General features: G+C 37.0%; 1 protein-coding gene across 1 annotated transcript in view; it reads right to left on the bottom strand.

The window, feature by feature from the left end:
* The window catches only part of GLRA3 (glycine receptor alpha 3), a 77,665-nt gene that overhangs the window by 28,414 nt on the left and 33,663 nt on the right, over positions 1-15,588 (bottom strand). Inside the window, exons 3-4 of the mRNA XM_012806962.2 lie at positions 7,117-7,340; positions 365-447 (exon numbers count right to left, since the gene is read on the bottom strand). Of these exons, the coding sequence (XP_012662416.1) occupies positions 365-447; positions 7,117-7,340 (307 nt within the window). The remainder of the gene's footprint in view (positions 1-364; positions 448-7,116; positions 7,341-15,588) is intronic.

The raw sequence follows: 15,588 nt of genomic DNA, 5'->3' as shown, positions 1-15,588 counted from the left end.
CTGTGAGCTATGACGATACCATGGCACTCTACCCAGGGTGACTTTGTCTTAAAAAAAAAAAAAAAAGGTTTGTTTTCAGTGATTATCATCTTTCTTACTTTTGACAATGTATATAAAGACATATATTTGATTTTAAGCTTAAAAACTTTTACTTCTAGGTCCTAATTTGTTTCTCTGCCATAGCATACAGGGTACCAGCTGACAGATATCATTACCTTCAGACATGGTGGAAGATTTCATGCCTGTTTATTACATATGTGACCAAAAATAATCACAAAATAAATTATGCATATAAGTCATTCAAAGTTTATATCTGCTACATTTAAAAAAGTATTCCAACAAAAAGCAAGTTATTCATACTTACAGCTTTCAAGTTGCATAATACATGTTTGTACGTCCATTGGAAAATTCTTGAGATCCATCGGACAGGAAAGTGTTAGTGTCAGTCTGTAAGAATTCAATATGATTAGGCTTAAAGGAAATTTATGGCATCATTTTAATATTTGGCTGTTCCAGGAATACAATGTTACTTTGGTAATGACTAACATCCATTCAAATAAAATTTTCTCCAGGTTAGGCATGTTATCTAGTATGAAATAGCCATTCACTTACATATAAATTGTTTTGGGGGTAGGGGATAGTTGTATATATAAATGTCACATCATTTCTGTCTATCTAGTCTATCCCTTTGGAGAAGGCTGTGGATGTCTAGGAGAGTCTACATCTCCAGAAAAGACAAAGAGAAATTTGGGAGTGGGTTCTATAAAATTAATACCAAGTTCCAAAAGGTATCTTTCCACCAAAATCACATAGAGTATTTGAGGGGCAAGTATATCAGAGGAATTGAGTCTCAATGTGGAAAAACAGAATGCAAAGACACAGGCCATGTGACGACCTTCAGTTATCTCTGCACCGGAGAAGTTGTCAGAAGCATCCAGGTGTACTTAAAATTGAATTACTAGAGTCAAGCTGTGGGACCAGGGCATTTCACCAGATGTCTTAAGGGTCAGGCAGTAGCCTCTAGACAGCAGTTCTCAACCTATGGGTCACGACCCCTTTGTAACAATGAAAATACATCGCAGCATTGGGAAGGTTGAGAACCACTGCTCTAGAATATCCCTGATGGAATTCTGCACTCATCAAAGAAACTTCTCTTTTAAAGCTGTACACAAAGGATACCCTGGGTGGTGCAAACCAGCCTTCTTTCTCTTTCCAGGGAAAGGCTCAAGGCTCTCTCCCCACTTCCAAAGACCATTAGTATGTGGGCATTCCGCATAATTCATCACCCCTTGAATACTTTGTGTTAGAAGATTGTATTATCCAGATTTCCTTCAGGATTACCCAGAATTTGTAGTTCCTGGACCTAAGAGAGAGAGAGGCCCAGATCCGAACTCAAGTTTATTTAAATTAAGTTCTTTTCTGAGAACTCTTTAGTTAGCTTCTTTTATTGAAAGTATTTCCAATTAAATTCAGTGTACTAGTGAGCACCTAGGTGGATTAGTTTACTCAGGCTTTGGCAGATACAGCAAACCCCTATGTTACAGTGTTCCCATCTCTAAAATAAAGATAATAGTACCTACTCCTGAGAGTTGCTATGGGTAATACCTGAGTTAATGCATATAAAGTACTTAGACAAGTGCTTGACACATAATAAATACTCAACACATTTTAGTTATTAATGATTTTTAGTACATCCAGCACCTCTTAGACTCCTTCATTTATGCCAGCCCCAATTTTATAGTGCCTGCAAAAAGATGATTGCATCACATCACGTGTGAGAACTATTTACACTTTGACAAAAAACAACCAGTGGCTCCACTCTATAAAACCACATTTTCCAAAACAGCATTTTTTTGTAGACCGTAGACATAAAGTTATAAGGATGTGTGGACGAGTGTTCTACAGGGAACACTCTTACTGCGTTAGGTCCAATTAACATAATTTGACAGACATCACTGAACAGATGTGTGAAGCTGCTGACTCTTTTTTCTCTTTATTTTTTTGAGATAGCGTCTCACTCTGTTCTCCTGGGTAGAGTGCTGTGGTGTCATCATAAGTCACAGCAACCTCAAAGTCCTAGGCTCAAGTTATCCTCCTGCCTTGGCCTCCCGAGTAGCTGAGACTACAGGCACCTGTCACCATGCTGGGATAGTTTTTCTATTTATAGTTAGAGATGGGGTCTTGCTCTTGGTCAGACTGGCCTCCAATTCCTGAGTTCAAAGGATCCTCCCACCTTGGCCTCCCAGAGTGCTGAAATTATAGGCATGAGGCTGAAGCTGCCAACTTTTTAAATCTAAATGTCTCAGGAGGATCTTTCAGTGATTGATTCTAATCAGAGTCCATAACACACTAAAATCACTCATAGAATTTAACGTTCAAAACCCGTGTTTCTCCTTGCTCAGCTAGATTATATGATCCTGGGAGGATCGTGAAGATTCACAGTCTTTTCTTAAAAAGGCAGTTGTAAAATCAGTGGGACACAATGTTCTCTGCCTGTGAAGAATTTATTAGAAGTGTATGCATACGTACATTTTGAGTGCACACACATTAATTTTCCAAATACCAAGGCTCTTAGCCAGCAGCACTGAATGTTGACTTGCAGAATTGATTCTGTGACCTTTTATGTGGAGGTAAATAGCATTCTCAGAGTCTTTCCACGCTTTTACCATGCATGTGATGTCAAGTTCTTATCCTGGCTATTTTTCTGGCATAAAATGAGAGACGTTACATAATTCTTAAAAAAAAATCACTTGAAAGGAATTATTTGGCAAAGAGAAACACAGATTGTCATAAATCATATCCTGAAAGGGTCTATTTATTGACTTTTCTTTCTTTTTGTTTAAGGTACAATACAATTACTCCTTTAATCGCATATTGATGAAAAATATGTGTGAACTTGGTGGGTGTGATACTGAACTTTTTTTATCAAAACATTACATCTAAATTAAAGATATATCCTGGCCACATCAAGAGGAAAATAAATCCAAAGGCAATAAATCACATTCTACTGTTTTGGAAATGAATGTCTTCTTGTGTAATAAGGACACTCAGTTCTCTTTCTGAGACAAGACACACAAACAGGATATGGCGTTTCTTATTTCCCCTTAAGAAGTCTTGGCTTAGTGAAGTACCAAAATTAAAAAGGGTGACTATAGTCTATGACAAACAATTTGCCACATTAAAATTTAATCACTGCCCATTTTTGAATAAGCATTGTCTTGAGTAATGCTTTTTGGTACATTTAGCACCTCCTAGACTCCTTCATTTACACTGGTCCCAATTGAGTGTCCTATCTCAAACACTCATTGAGTTTTTAAAAATGTTTCTCACTCCATTATAAACTTTTTATAAAGATATATATATATATATATATATATGAACATATATATATGTTCAATTCTAACAGGAGTACAATTGACCTAGTACACGGTGGGGGGTGGGGGAAGGGAGGATACAAAGAGAAGGGAGGGTGATGGGGGGCCATGGGGTGTGACATACCTCTTGGGGATGGGACACAATTGTAAGAGGGACTTTACCTATACAATCAGTGCAACCTGGTTCTTTGTACCCTCGATCAATCCCCAACAGTAAAAAAGAAAAAAAGATCAAGCAGTTGATAACCTCAGGTATGGCAATGCTAGTGTAAAAAAGGGCATATCGTTGTGCCTGATCAGACTATGACACAAGTCAAAGGATATCGCCTAAGTTATAGTAATACAGACAGTAAAAACTCTTATAGTACAAAAAATACATATTATTAGATAATCTTCAGAATGGGAGAAGATATTTTCATGTTACAAATCTCACAAAGGGTTGATAATTAGAATCTACAGATGAATCAAGAAAAAAAGAGCAAACAATCCCATCTATCACTGGGCAAGAGACATGAACAGAACCTTCTCTGAGGAAGACAGATGAATGGCTAACAAACATGAAAAAATGCTCCTCATCACTAATCATCAGAGAAATGCTAATCAAAATGACCCTGAAGGACAGTGTCTATAGCTCAGTGGTTAGAGTGCCGGCCACATGCTCTGGGCTAAGGTTTCAAACCTGGACTGGGCCTGAGAAACAAAAACAAACAAAAATAATAGCTGGGCATTGTGGCAGGTACTTATAGTTGCAGCTACTTGAGAGGCTGAGGCAAGAGAATCACTTGAGCCCAAGAGTTTGAGGTTGCTGTGAGCTGTGATGCCAGAGCACTCTACCAAGGGTGACAAAATGAGACTGTGTCCCCCCTAAAAAACAAAAAACCACTACCCTGAGATATCATCTAATCCCAGTGAGAACAGCCCACGTCACAAAGTCCCAAAGCTGCAGATGCTGGCGTGGATGTGGACAGAAGGGAAGACTTTTACACTGTTGGTGGGACAACTAATGCATCATCTTTGGAAAGAAGTATGGAGAATCCTCAATGAACTCTAAATAGACCTTCCATTTGATCTCACAATTTCATTAGCAGGCATCTACCCAGAAAAAAAAAAAAAATCACTCTACCATAAGGATGTTTGCACTAGATTGTTCATCACAGCTTAATTTATAATTGCCAAGACATGGAAACAACCTAAATGCCCATCAACCCATGACTGGATTAATAAACTGTAGTATATGAATACCAGGGAGTACTAAAAAGATGGAGACTTGACAACTTTTGTATTAACCTGGGTGGAGATGAAACACATTCTTTTTAGTAAAATATCACAAAAATGGAAAAAGTATCCAGTGTATATTCAATACCAATACGAAGCCAGTAGACAATCAAATACCCATATGAGAGAAAAACCTCAATTTCATTCAAGTTGTGAACAGGAGGGAGGAAAAGAAGGAAGAAGGGAGAGGGATTGGTGTGCTCCCACCTAGTGGCACAACGTAAGGATAGATGAAGGCCTCTACCTAACATATATAAACATTGTAACCCAGTCGATTGTACCCTCACATTAACCTGAAATTAAAAAAAACCAAACAAACATGTATTTTTATTAGACTTAGTATTTCTAAATATGGTGTCATAAAACTAATTATTTCTGCATTCATATTTTAAGTCTCTTTTCAGACCCTCTCATTTCTAACCTCTCAACTGCTTGAAATTTCTAAATGTTTGTAGGTAATTATTTTCTTGCTCTTGAGCTCCTCACTGTGGCTTAGGTTTCTGTCTTAGCCTGTGAAGTCAGTTTTCAGAAGTGCCCTCTTTTATAAGCTTCCTAAAATATGTGATCACTTGTCCATTTTTGCATTATTTCCCAGTGCTTTAATCCTCCTGTGTGTTAATGTCATTTTTATTCCTTATTTAGTTTATTCCTTGTTTTAGTAAGGCTTAAGGGGGATACACAGATAAATGTGTAAGCACAATAGGTCACCTTTGCCAGGACATTCTTCTTCTTTCTTTAAGCAGGCAGGAAAGCCAGATCTCTCCTGAAACATCACAGATGTTCCATTGGTAAATGGAACAAGATTTTTCTTTCCTTAGCACAATTTTTGTTAACAAAGAAGCTGAAGATTCGAGTCATTGAAAGCTTTCAAAGTCCTGTGAAATTTCCAAAAACAACTCACAAGAAGAAAAAAAAAAAAGATTTGTTTTTTCTTTGATCATGTAAGCCAGGATATAACAAACAAAAACTAAGAGCCGAGACCATCTGTTTCATATGAATTCATACAAAAAGATAAGAGATGCATTGATTATTTCATAAATGTTCTCAAGATGTTAGATGAAATGTGAACAATTTATAATGAATGACATCACTTATAAGAGACATAATTTCAGTCTTATTACTCTAAGACAGAAAAGCACTTGAGCATTTTCAAGGGACACAGTAAAAATGTCTTATAAATTTCTCTTAAATTATTTAACTTTTCAATGTACTAAATAATTTTTAGCATTCTGTAACATAATGCATCTAAATTGGAGCAATTAAGTGTTTTAGTACAATTATACTCTTAAAATTACACAATCTTCTTAATAACAAGATTCATCCCATTTGACACATTTTCAGGATGGACAGTTCCATTTTGATAACATATTGTTTGCAAGTAGCTCCCTGCCCAAAAAGTAGTCTTGATTTTATGTTCTTTTCTGTTTATTGATAAAGGAGAAACTAAAAGGTTATTCATTCATTCTTTATATTGACATTTTCCAACTCCAGGTATACCGAATATAGACAAATTAATATCCACAACCATACAGAATACACTGCACTACACACACACACACACACACACACACACACATTTCAATTCCACCTATAGAAATCGTCCAGACATTCTATCTTTGCTAAATGATTATTCCAGGCTACCTGATGATACAATTTTATAACCTGAGCCACCCAAAACCTGTCTGAAGTGAGACAATACTTTAAGATGTAATTTAAAATAAAATGACACCTTTCACAAAGGTGATTTTGAAATCTGCAGGGAAAGAATTAAGCTTGTTTTGTTTATATCCTGCCACAGATCTCTCAATAACCATCATGAGTCTACAGCACAGAGGGGTCAAGGATCATGACCTCAGGTTAAGAAAGAATCTCTCTCACTTAAAATGTGTGTATTTAAATCATAAAGGATATATCACCCATTCTGGAAAATTCAAACAACAGAAATTGATGTACAGTGAAATTTATACTTTGCTTTTATTCCTGCCTAAATTTTATGATTCACTCCTATAGCTGATTATTCTCATTCTCAGCCAATTTTTGGGCATTCTTCTAAACTTCTTTTATGTATACACATATTTAATGTATGCATATTTCATAGTTAGACATATATATGTTTTGTTTATTTATTTATTTATTTATTTGAGACAGAGTCTCAATCTGTCTTCCTGGGTAGAGTGCCGTGGTATCAGCCAAGCTTATGATAACCTCAGACTCTAGGGCTCAAGAGATCCTCCTGACTTGGCCTCTCAGAGTGCTGGGATTATAGGTGTAAGCCACCACTCCCAGTGTTATATATACTTTAGATAAATATAAACATAAAACATTTCTCTGAAATGTATCTTGTAGGCTTTTTCTTATAAATATAGACAGTTTATCTCATGCAAAGTATTTCATGATATGGGGTTATCTCTGTGTTCACCCACAGTACGCCTATTCACAGAAATCAGGAAATTTATCTCCCACTCACCTTATTGAATAAAGAACGTTTCCATTTTTGAAAATTCTTAGCAATTTGTTGTCTGTAGTGACTTCGTGAAAGTTGGCACCCTTTTCATTGGCAAAGAACAGGTCGGGTTTCCAAATGGAGTCCAGCATGGATGGGTCCAGGTCTAAAGAGTCATCAGGATATTCACTGTAGGCAAGACGAGGATCGTTCCATTTCTGACGAAGAAAAATATTCACTCTGTAGTCCTGTGATAAAAGAAAGAAAAGAAAAATCACCCTGCTTCAAAACTGCTTAGCACCCACAGTTTCAGTGTGGGTTCATCAGCTGTAGTGATGCACCCTGCTGGTGGGGGATATTGACAATGGGGGAGGCCTGTATGTGTGGGGGCAGAAGGTATGTGAGAAATCTCTGTACTTTCCTCTAAATCTTGCTGTGAACCTACAACTACTCTAAAAAAACAGAAAATAAGGTCTTAAAAAAACTTTTAAGATGTTCTGGCCAGGCACCGTGGCCCATGCTTATAATTGCAGCATTCTGGGAAGCTGAGGCAAGAGGCTTGCTTGAGCCCAAGAGTTTGAGGTTGCTGTGAGCTCTGACACCAAGGCATTCTATCTTGGGTGACAGAGACTCTGTCTCAAAAAATAAACAAACAACAACAAAAAACCACAACTTACATTCTATTCTTTAAGTTCCTATGAATTGTAACAGGAGCCAATGGCATCCTTGGAGTTTTTCAAACTTTACAATCCTCACTTATAACTACCTAAAGTAGTCATTCTAGTTGGGAGATTTTGTCTATGTCTTTGGCAACTTGGATGCATCAAAAGAAAAAACCACAGGAGACCACAATTTATCATGCTTATATTTTGCTTTGCCGTTTGAATTTTGCTTCTTTGGTTTGTCCAGATAGCTAGTGGACACTTACCAGAGGATGTATACGAATGACGGAATGGTGAAAACTGGAAAAATTTAGAAAATTTTGATTAAGCTGAACAACAAAATTCTGCTCCTATGCCAGCAGGCACAGCTGCCCCTCCCAGGCATGATGAGAAGTGGGCCGTTTGTATGCCCAGTCCCCCTACTCCCCACTTCTGCCATTGCTGCCCTCAGACCTAGCACTAAGGTAGCTCTATCTCGGAAAGCAGCCAGGGAGCAAACTTCAGTCAACACCAACAAAGTCTGATCTCCTGAGGAATTGTTAGACTTCTCTAATTTATTTGTGCATAAACATTTACAGATGGGACAGATTATGAGAGTGCCAGGCCAAGGACTGCAAAACAAAATTTTAGAGTTGTTTAAATTTATTGACGCAAGTGTGTTTATGCAGCATGTGCATTCAGGTGGCTAGGAGTGATCTGATTGGTTATTCCCTTAACTGAAAACTGGGCTTAGTGTGCTGTTGCTGAATGAGGTTGATATCCCACACATTTCTTAAGTTTGTCACAGATGAGCTATCCCAAGACACAGGGAATAAGAATCATAGAAATGAATTATGTGTGTGACCAATTCATTCTCTTTTCCCAACTATGTGCCCTAAGAGGGCCCATTTATGGATGGATTAGAAGATACATTGATTAAAGAAAGGCCAGAACCTTTGGGAAAAAAAGAAAAGCACTGTGATGACGGTCCTCTGTAACTCGGAGATGTTGCCACTAAAATTAGCTCCCAGGTTTCAATTGTGGGGACACTTTCCAGGGAGACAGTAAAAACTTCGCAGTACTTAATTCCAGAGGCACAATAGGCTTAGCTCTCATAACCGGAGCAGAGCTAGAGTGGTGTGCAGAGTATGCAGGGCTCTCCAAGAGGCAAGTAGGTGATAATGACATCTGTAGACTTGCCATAAATGGGCGGCTGTTAGGAAGACTCACTTGCTCTGAATAACCAGAACACGCAGCAATGGGGCTGAGGAATAAGGGGCTCTGGGCTTCTTTAGGCTGGAAGCTTTACTGATAGGTAAATTGATCTTCAAGTTCATGGGAAAGTTTTCAGACAAAACTAAAAAAGTGTCTCATAAACTTTACCCCCAGGGAAGCACCTAAGCAAAGTTTACCTTTGTAAATAAAAAAAGAGAGAAATCAGTCTGTCTGTCATCCGTCTCCCCATAATTTTTCCTAGTATGTGACACCTTTATAGAACCTTTCTTTGGTTAGGCCATGGCATTGTAATGTCATATGATGTATATTTTGCAAACATTCATTGCTAGTAGTGAAGAATGGAAGAATGGGCCCTGTGGGAAATATTCTATCAAAAATGAAAGACAGGATGCAACCATGGTTATGTGAGTGAAATTAAAACATCTTATTGGGCACAGTGGCTCATGCCTGTTATCCCAGAATTCTGGGAGGCCAAGGTAGGTGAATCCTTTGAACTCAGGAGTTCCAGACCAGCCTGAACAAGACCAAGAGCCCGTCTCTACTAAAAATAGAAAAACTAGCCAGGCATTGAGGTGGATACCTGTAGTCCCACCTAGTTGTGGGACTGAGGAAAGGGAATCTCTTGAGCTCAGGAGTTTGAGGTTGCTGTGAGCTATGATAATACCACAGCACTCTACCCAGGGTGATAGAGTGAGACTCTGCATCAAAAAAAATAAATAAACAAAAAAGCCCATAAATCTCATCACAGCATAAAAGCAAAGGAAAGAAATATGGCCCTTGTGTCAGATATGAAAAATAAATCTGAGACAACTCTGAATGTACTTAACATATAGGTACAGACATGTGTGTCTGTGTGTAGGCACTCATACAAAGGTTTTTAAAATAACATATAAAACTAAAAAAGTAATGCAATAATGAAAGAAAGAATGTAGTTTGCCTTTCAGTCCATCTGTATTAATAGTTTTCCAAATAGCTACAAGCAAAAAATGTATTCTTTCCTCCTCAGAATGCCCACTATCTCTGTCCCATATGTGACCATATGGCTGTTATATAGCTTGCTGAGCACTGGGCATAGAAATATTCCTGGACAGATATATTCACTAGTGCTCTGACTAATGTGTACTTTGGAGCAAACATTCTCAAAGAGAAAAAGGCTGCTCTCCAGGGAGCAAAAATTGGTTCTCAGTGGACAAAAAAATTTCCACTCTTTTAATGTGTAATTCAGAGATACACAAAGGGCATGTGGATAAACATACAGTCTATGTGATAGGTGATGTATTAACATTTCATAAGGAGGGGAAAAGATATCTAGAAAGACTCCATAGGAGGAAGGTAAAATGAAAAAAACTGGTTGGGCACACTTTTAGGGAAACTAAAGAGAAAAACTAATTATGTCTGCAGTCAAAGTTTGATTAATCATCTTAATCTTACAGGGCATGGATGAGGAATAGCAATTCTCTATAGTTGGTTACAATCTGATAAAAGGTAAAATATATTTAGAAACAGAATTTGTAGTCCTTTTAGTAGCTGCTTCTTGGAGTATGTGTATCAAGCATGATTGCCACGTCCTTACCATTAACTGACATGCTAAACCCCTGACTAAGGCCAATCATCTCAGAGAACAGAATTCCAATTTCTGTTCTATTATTATTAATTATAAATAATAATAAAATAATTATAATTATTCTACTACTAATACATTTTATTTATTTATTATTTATTTATTTTGATAGAATTCCCAGTGTTGCTGCCCATTTTATCTTTACAGATTGAAATGACATTTTGGAGTGTATTCTTTATAAAATCAAGTTCCTCTTATGAGGAAAAAAAGGACATGATGATAAACACCACAAAGATGAACACTTTTTTTTTTTTTTTTTGAGACAGAGTGTGACTCTGTCACTCTGGCTAGAATGCCGTGGTGTTGTAGCTCATAGCAATCTCAAACTCCTGGGCTCAAGTGGTCCTCTTGCCTCAGCCTACAGAGAGAGGAAAGTTAAATTAAATGACACTCATCTTTGCCATTACCTTCAACTCGATAATCTTCTTTAATTTTTTAGCCCAAATATTTCAAATGCCTAAAAAATGCAATTAACTAATGAAGTATGGAGAATCCTCAAAGAACTCAAATTAGACCTCCCATTTGACCCTGCAATCCCATTATTAGGCATCTACCCAGAAGAAAAAAAAAACAAACATTTTATCATAAGGACATTTGCACTAGACTGTGTATCACAGCTCAATTTACAATTGCCAAAATGTGGCAACAGTCTACCATCAACTCAGGAATGGATTAACAAGCTGTGGTGTATGTATACCATGTATACATTAAAATACCATGTATACCATTAAAAAAGATGGAGAATTTACATCTTTTGAATTAACCTGGAGAGGTGGGACACATTCTTCTCAGTAAAGCATCATGAGAATGGAGAAGCAAGAATCCAATGTACTCAATTCCAATATGAAGGCAGTAGATGAGGTGGGGAGTAGGGGAATGATGGAGCAGGGAGAGGGGGCTGGGGGGGATCACAGTGTATGGTACACCTCTTGGGGGGCAGGACACAATTATTAGAGGGACTTTACCTAACAAATGAATCAGTATAACCTAGAAAATGCAATTAACTAAGGAAGTATGGAGAATCCTCATACTTCTTTGTACACTCAGTGAATCCCAAACAATAAAAATAAATAAAAATAAAGGCAATTAACTTTTTAATCTACTTAGTGAAAGGAGCCTCTATGAAGATGTGAGGTCCAATAAAGGTGTGAAGTTTACGGAGATGCATGCTTGATGATTTGTCCTCTGTATGCCCATAAAATTGGAAACATGCCTTTTAACATTCCTGTTTGTTTTAACAACATTGTAACAAAACTAAACAATTCTATTCTTTATGATATTCTTTACAAGACATTTTATCTTTGTGAAAGGATCACCAGATAGTCCCTTTTTGAGTACAGTGTTATAACTATGATGTGATGGATGAATTTATCAAGCAGAGATTTATTGATTCAGAATCCTGAAGGGGTCCTTGGGGTGTGCAATGCTCACACATACCTCTCATTCTGCAGCCATCTCTGTAAATAAGCCTATTTCTGATTGATGCTTATAAATAAGTGTTCAGAGCACACTCAGGCTGCCGATCAGTGCTAACTCGTGCATGGAATTAAACATTGTTCAGATCAATGCCATTCCTCTATTTGGTTTGGCTTTACCTGTTACTTAAAGTTAAAAAAAAAATAGAAAGTAAGTCTGAGAAAGGATAGCAGGATGCTTTCAGGTTATTCCAAAAGCAATGGATGAGCAACAGTGTAATTCTATGCTGCATCAACGTTATTAGGTCTGTAAGTATGAACAATGTAGGAATCGTCCCTGAATACTATTATGGCTCTCATAAATAGTAGCTGAATGGACCTTTGCAAGAATGTAACTCATTGGCAATAGATACAAAAAAAAAAAAATCAATGACTCATTTCTGGGAAAAGGTTACAATAAGACAGAAAAAAATGGACTTTCCTTCACCTTATAAACATTTTCTTTCAATTATCCCTATTACTGTGAGACCCAGTCAGTTCCTGTACCTTAATATTTCTGAGTTTCAAGCATTATCCTTGAATCACCATAAGTGCTACATAAATAGCAGGTCTAATTTCTTATCATACAGAACTCTCCATAGAAAATTACAGTGTTCTTCATAAAATTATCTTTCCCTCAACCTAGAATGAAAAAGCAAACACTATCTGAGAAAAGATTGTACAACCGCATGGAAATATTGGGATTAAAAAGCTAAGTACATTTGGGCAATATTAGCCAGCATTGACTTGATTGTGCAACTAGCCACTTATCTCCTTTTTAGAGACAGTAGTATTTATTAACTTAAAGCAGTGGCCAGTGCTCAAAAGTACAGAAACAGGGCATATTGCAAAGCAGTAAGATAACCATTTATACTCGTGTCAAAGACACACTAGCATGTTCTCTTTTTGGAACAAATAAAAGTCTTTGTTGGCAAGAATGCAAATATACTTACACATATTCAAATATATCTATCTATCTGTCTGTCTATCTATGTATCTACACACTTGAGGACTATCCAGAAAGCATCCAGCCATGTAATATGAACAATAGTATTAACAATGGCTGGATGCTTTCTGGCTAGTCCTCAAGTGTGTAGATACATAGATAGACTTTCCAGACAGCCCTCGTATGTGTATGTGTGTGTGTGTGTGTTTATATATTTAAGTATTTAAGAGCTACTTTGTGTGGGGCTAGTATTAGTTAATGAAGCAATGATGAACATTATCAGACCATAATTACAAAATTTTTTTATGAAATCATAGCTGCGTACATAAATGTAATCATGGGGTAAAATGTGCTGATTTTATATACAATTTGAAACATTTTCATCAAACTGATTAACATAGCCTTCATGGCATTTTCTTAGTTATTGTGTTAAGACATTTATATTCTACCTTTAGTAAATTTCACATGTACCTTTGTAAGATGCAATGTAGATGTGGTCCCACCAGTTATTCTCCCTCCACCCATCCTCTCTCCTCTAGTCCCCTCCCTCTCCCTTTTCCCCACATTCTTGGGCTATAATTGGGTTATAGCCTTCATACAAAACCTATAAATTGGTTTCATAGTAGGGACGAGTACATTAGACTTTTTCTTCCATTCTTGAGATACTTTGCTAAGAAGAATATATACCAGCTCCATCTATGTAAACATGAAAGAGGTAAAGTCTCTATCTTTCTTTAAGGCTGCATAATATTCCATGGTGTACATAAACCACAATTTATTAATCCATTCATGGGTCGATGGGCACTTGGGCTTCTTCCATGACTTAGCAATTATGAATTGGGGTGCAATAAACATTCTGGTACAAATACCTTTATTATAATGTGATTTTTGGTCTTCCAGATACATACCTAGTAGAGGAAATGTAACATCAAATGGCAGGTCTATTTTTAGATCCCTAAGTGTTCTCCACATCCACACCAGCATCTCTGGTTTGGGGATTTTGTGATGTGGGCTAATCTTACTGGAGTTAGATGATATCTCAAAGTAGTTTTCATTTGTATTTCTCTGATGATTAAGGACGGTGAGCATTTTTTCATATGTCTGTAGGCCATGTGCCTGTCTTCTTCAGAGAAGTTTCTCTTTAAGTCCCTTGCCCACCCTGAGATGGGATCACTTGTTCTTTTCTTGCTAATACATTTGAATTCTCTGTGGATTCTGGTTATTAAACTTTTGTCAGAGACATAACCTGCAAATATCTTCTCCCATTCTGAGGGCTGTCTGCTTGCTTTACTTACTGTGTTCTTGGCTGTGCAAAAGCTTTTTAGCTTGATCAGGTCCCAGTAATGTATTTTTGGTGTTGCTTCAATTGCCCAGGGATCCTCCTTATAAAATATTCTCTCAGGCTGATTTCTTCAAGAGTTTTCCCTACACTTTCTTCTAGTATTTTTATAGTTTCATGCCTTAAGTTTAAATATTTAATCTAGTGAGAGTCTATCTTAGTTAATGGTGAAAGGTGTGGGTCCAGTTTCAGTCTTCTACAGGTCACCAGCCAGTTCACCCAGCACCATTTGTTAAATAGGGAGTCTTTTTCCCCACTGAATGTTTTTAATTGGCTTGTCAAAGATCAAATAATGGTAAGTAGCTGGATTTATCTCTTGCTTCTCTATTCTGTTCCATACATCTACCCCTCTATTTTTGTGCCAGTACCATGCTGTTTTGGTCACTATCGATTTATCATATAGTCTGAGGTCTGGTAACATAATTCCTCCTGCTTTGTTTTTACTCCTGAGTAATGTCTTGGCTATTTGAGGTTTTTTCTGATTCCATATAAAATGAAGTATTATTTTTTTTGAGCTCTTTAAAGTATAACATGGAGCTTTAATAGGGACTGCATTAAAATTATATATTGCTTTGGGTACTATGGACATTTTAACAATGTTGATTCTCCCCAGCCATAAGCATGGCATGCTTTTCCATTTGTTAACATCTTCAGCTATTTCTTTTCTTAGAGTTTCATAGTTCTCTTTATAGAGATCTTTCATGTCTTTTGTTAGGTAACTCCCAAATATTTCATCTTTGGCACTACTGTGAATGAAATTAGAGTCCTTGACTGTTTTTTCAGCATGACTTTTGTCGGTATATATAAAGGCTACCAATTTTTGAGTGTTGATTTTTTAACCTGAGATGCTGCTGTGTTCCTTGATCCCTTTAAGAGTTTTGTAGTAGAATTCCTGATGTTTTTGAGATATACAATCATATCATCTGTGAAGAGTGAAAGTTTGATCTCTTCTGACCCTATGTGGATACCCTTGATCACCTTTTCTTGCCTAATGGTGACAGCTGAGACTTCCATTAAAATGTTAAAAAGCAGTGGAGACTATGGGCAACCTTGCCTGGTTCCTGATCTGAGTGGAAATGATTTCAATTTAACTCCATTCAATATGGTATTGGCTGTGGGTTTGCCATAGATGGCCTTTATCAGAGTAGGAAATGTCCCTTCTATACCCATTTTCATAAATGTTCTGATCATGAAAGGATGCTGGATATTATGAAAAGCTTTTTTATGCATCAATTGAGAGAAATTGAGAGAATCATATG

The sequence above is a fragment of the Otolemur garnettii genome, unplaced genomic scaffold (assembly GCF_000181295.1).
Source record: "Otolemur garnettii isolate 467f Iridium unplaced genomic scaffold, OtoGar3 scaffold00061, whole genome shotgun sequence".
NCBI classification, from domain to species: Eukaryota; Metazoa; Chordata; class Mammalia; order Primates; family Galagidae; genus Otolemur; species Otolemur garnettii.
Note: the sequence above shows the minus strand (reverse complement) of the source record. Positions and strands in the feature narration are given on the sequence as shown.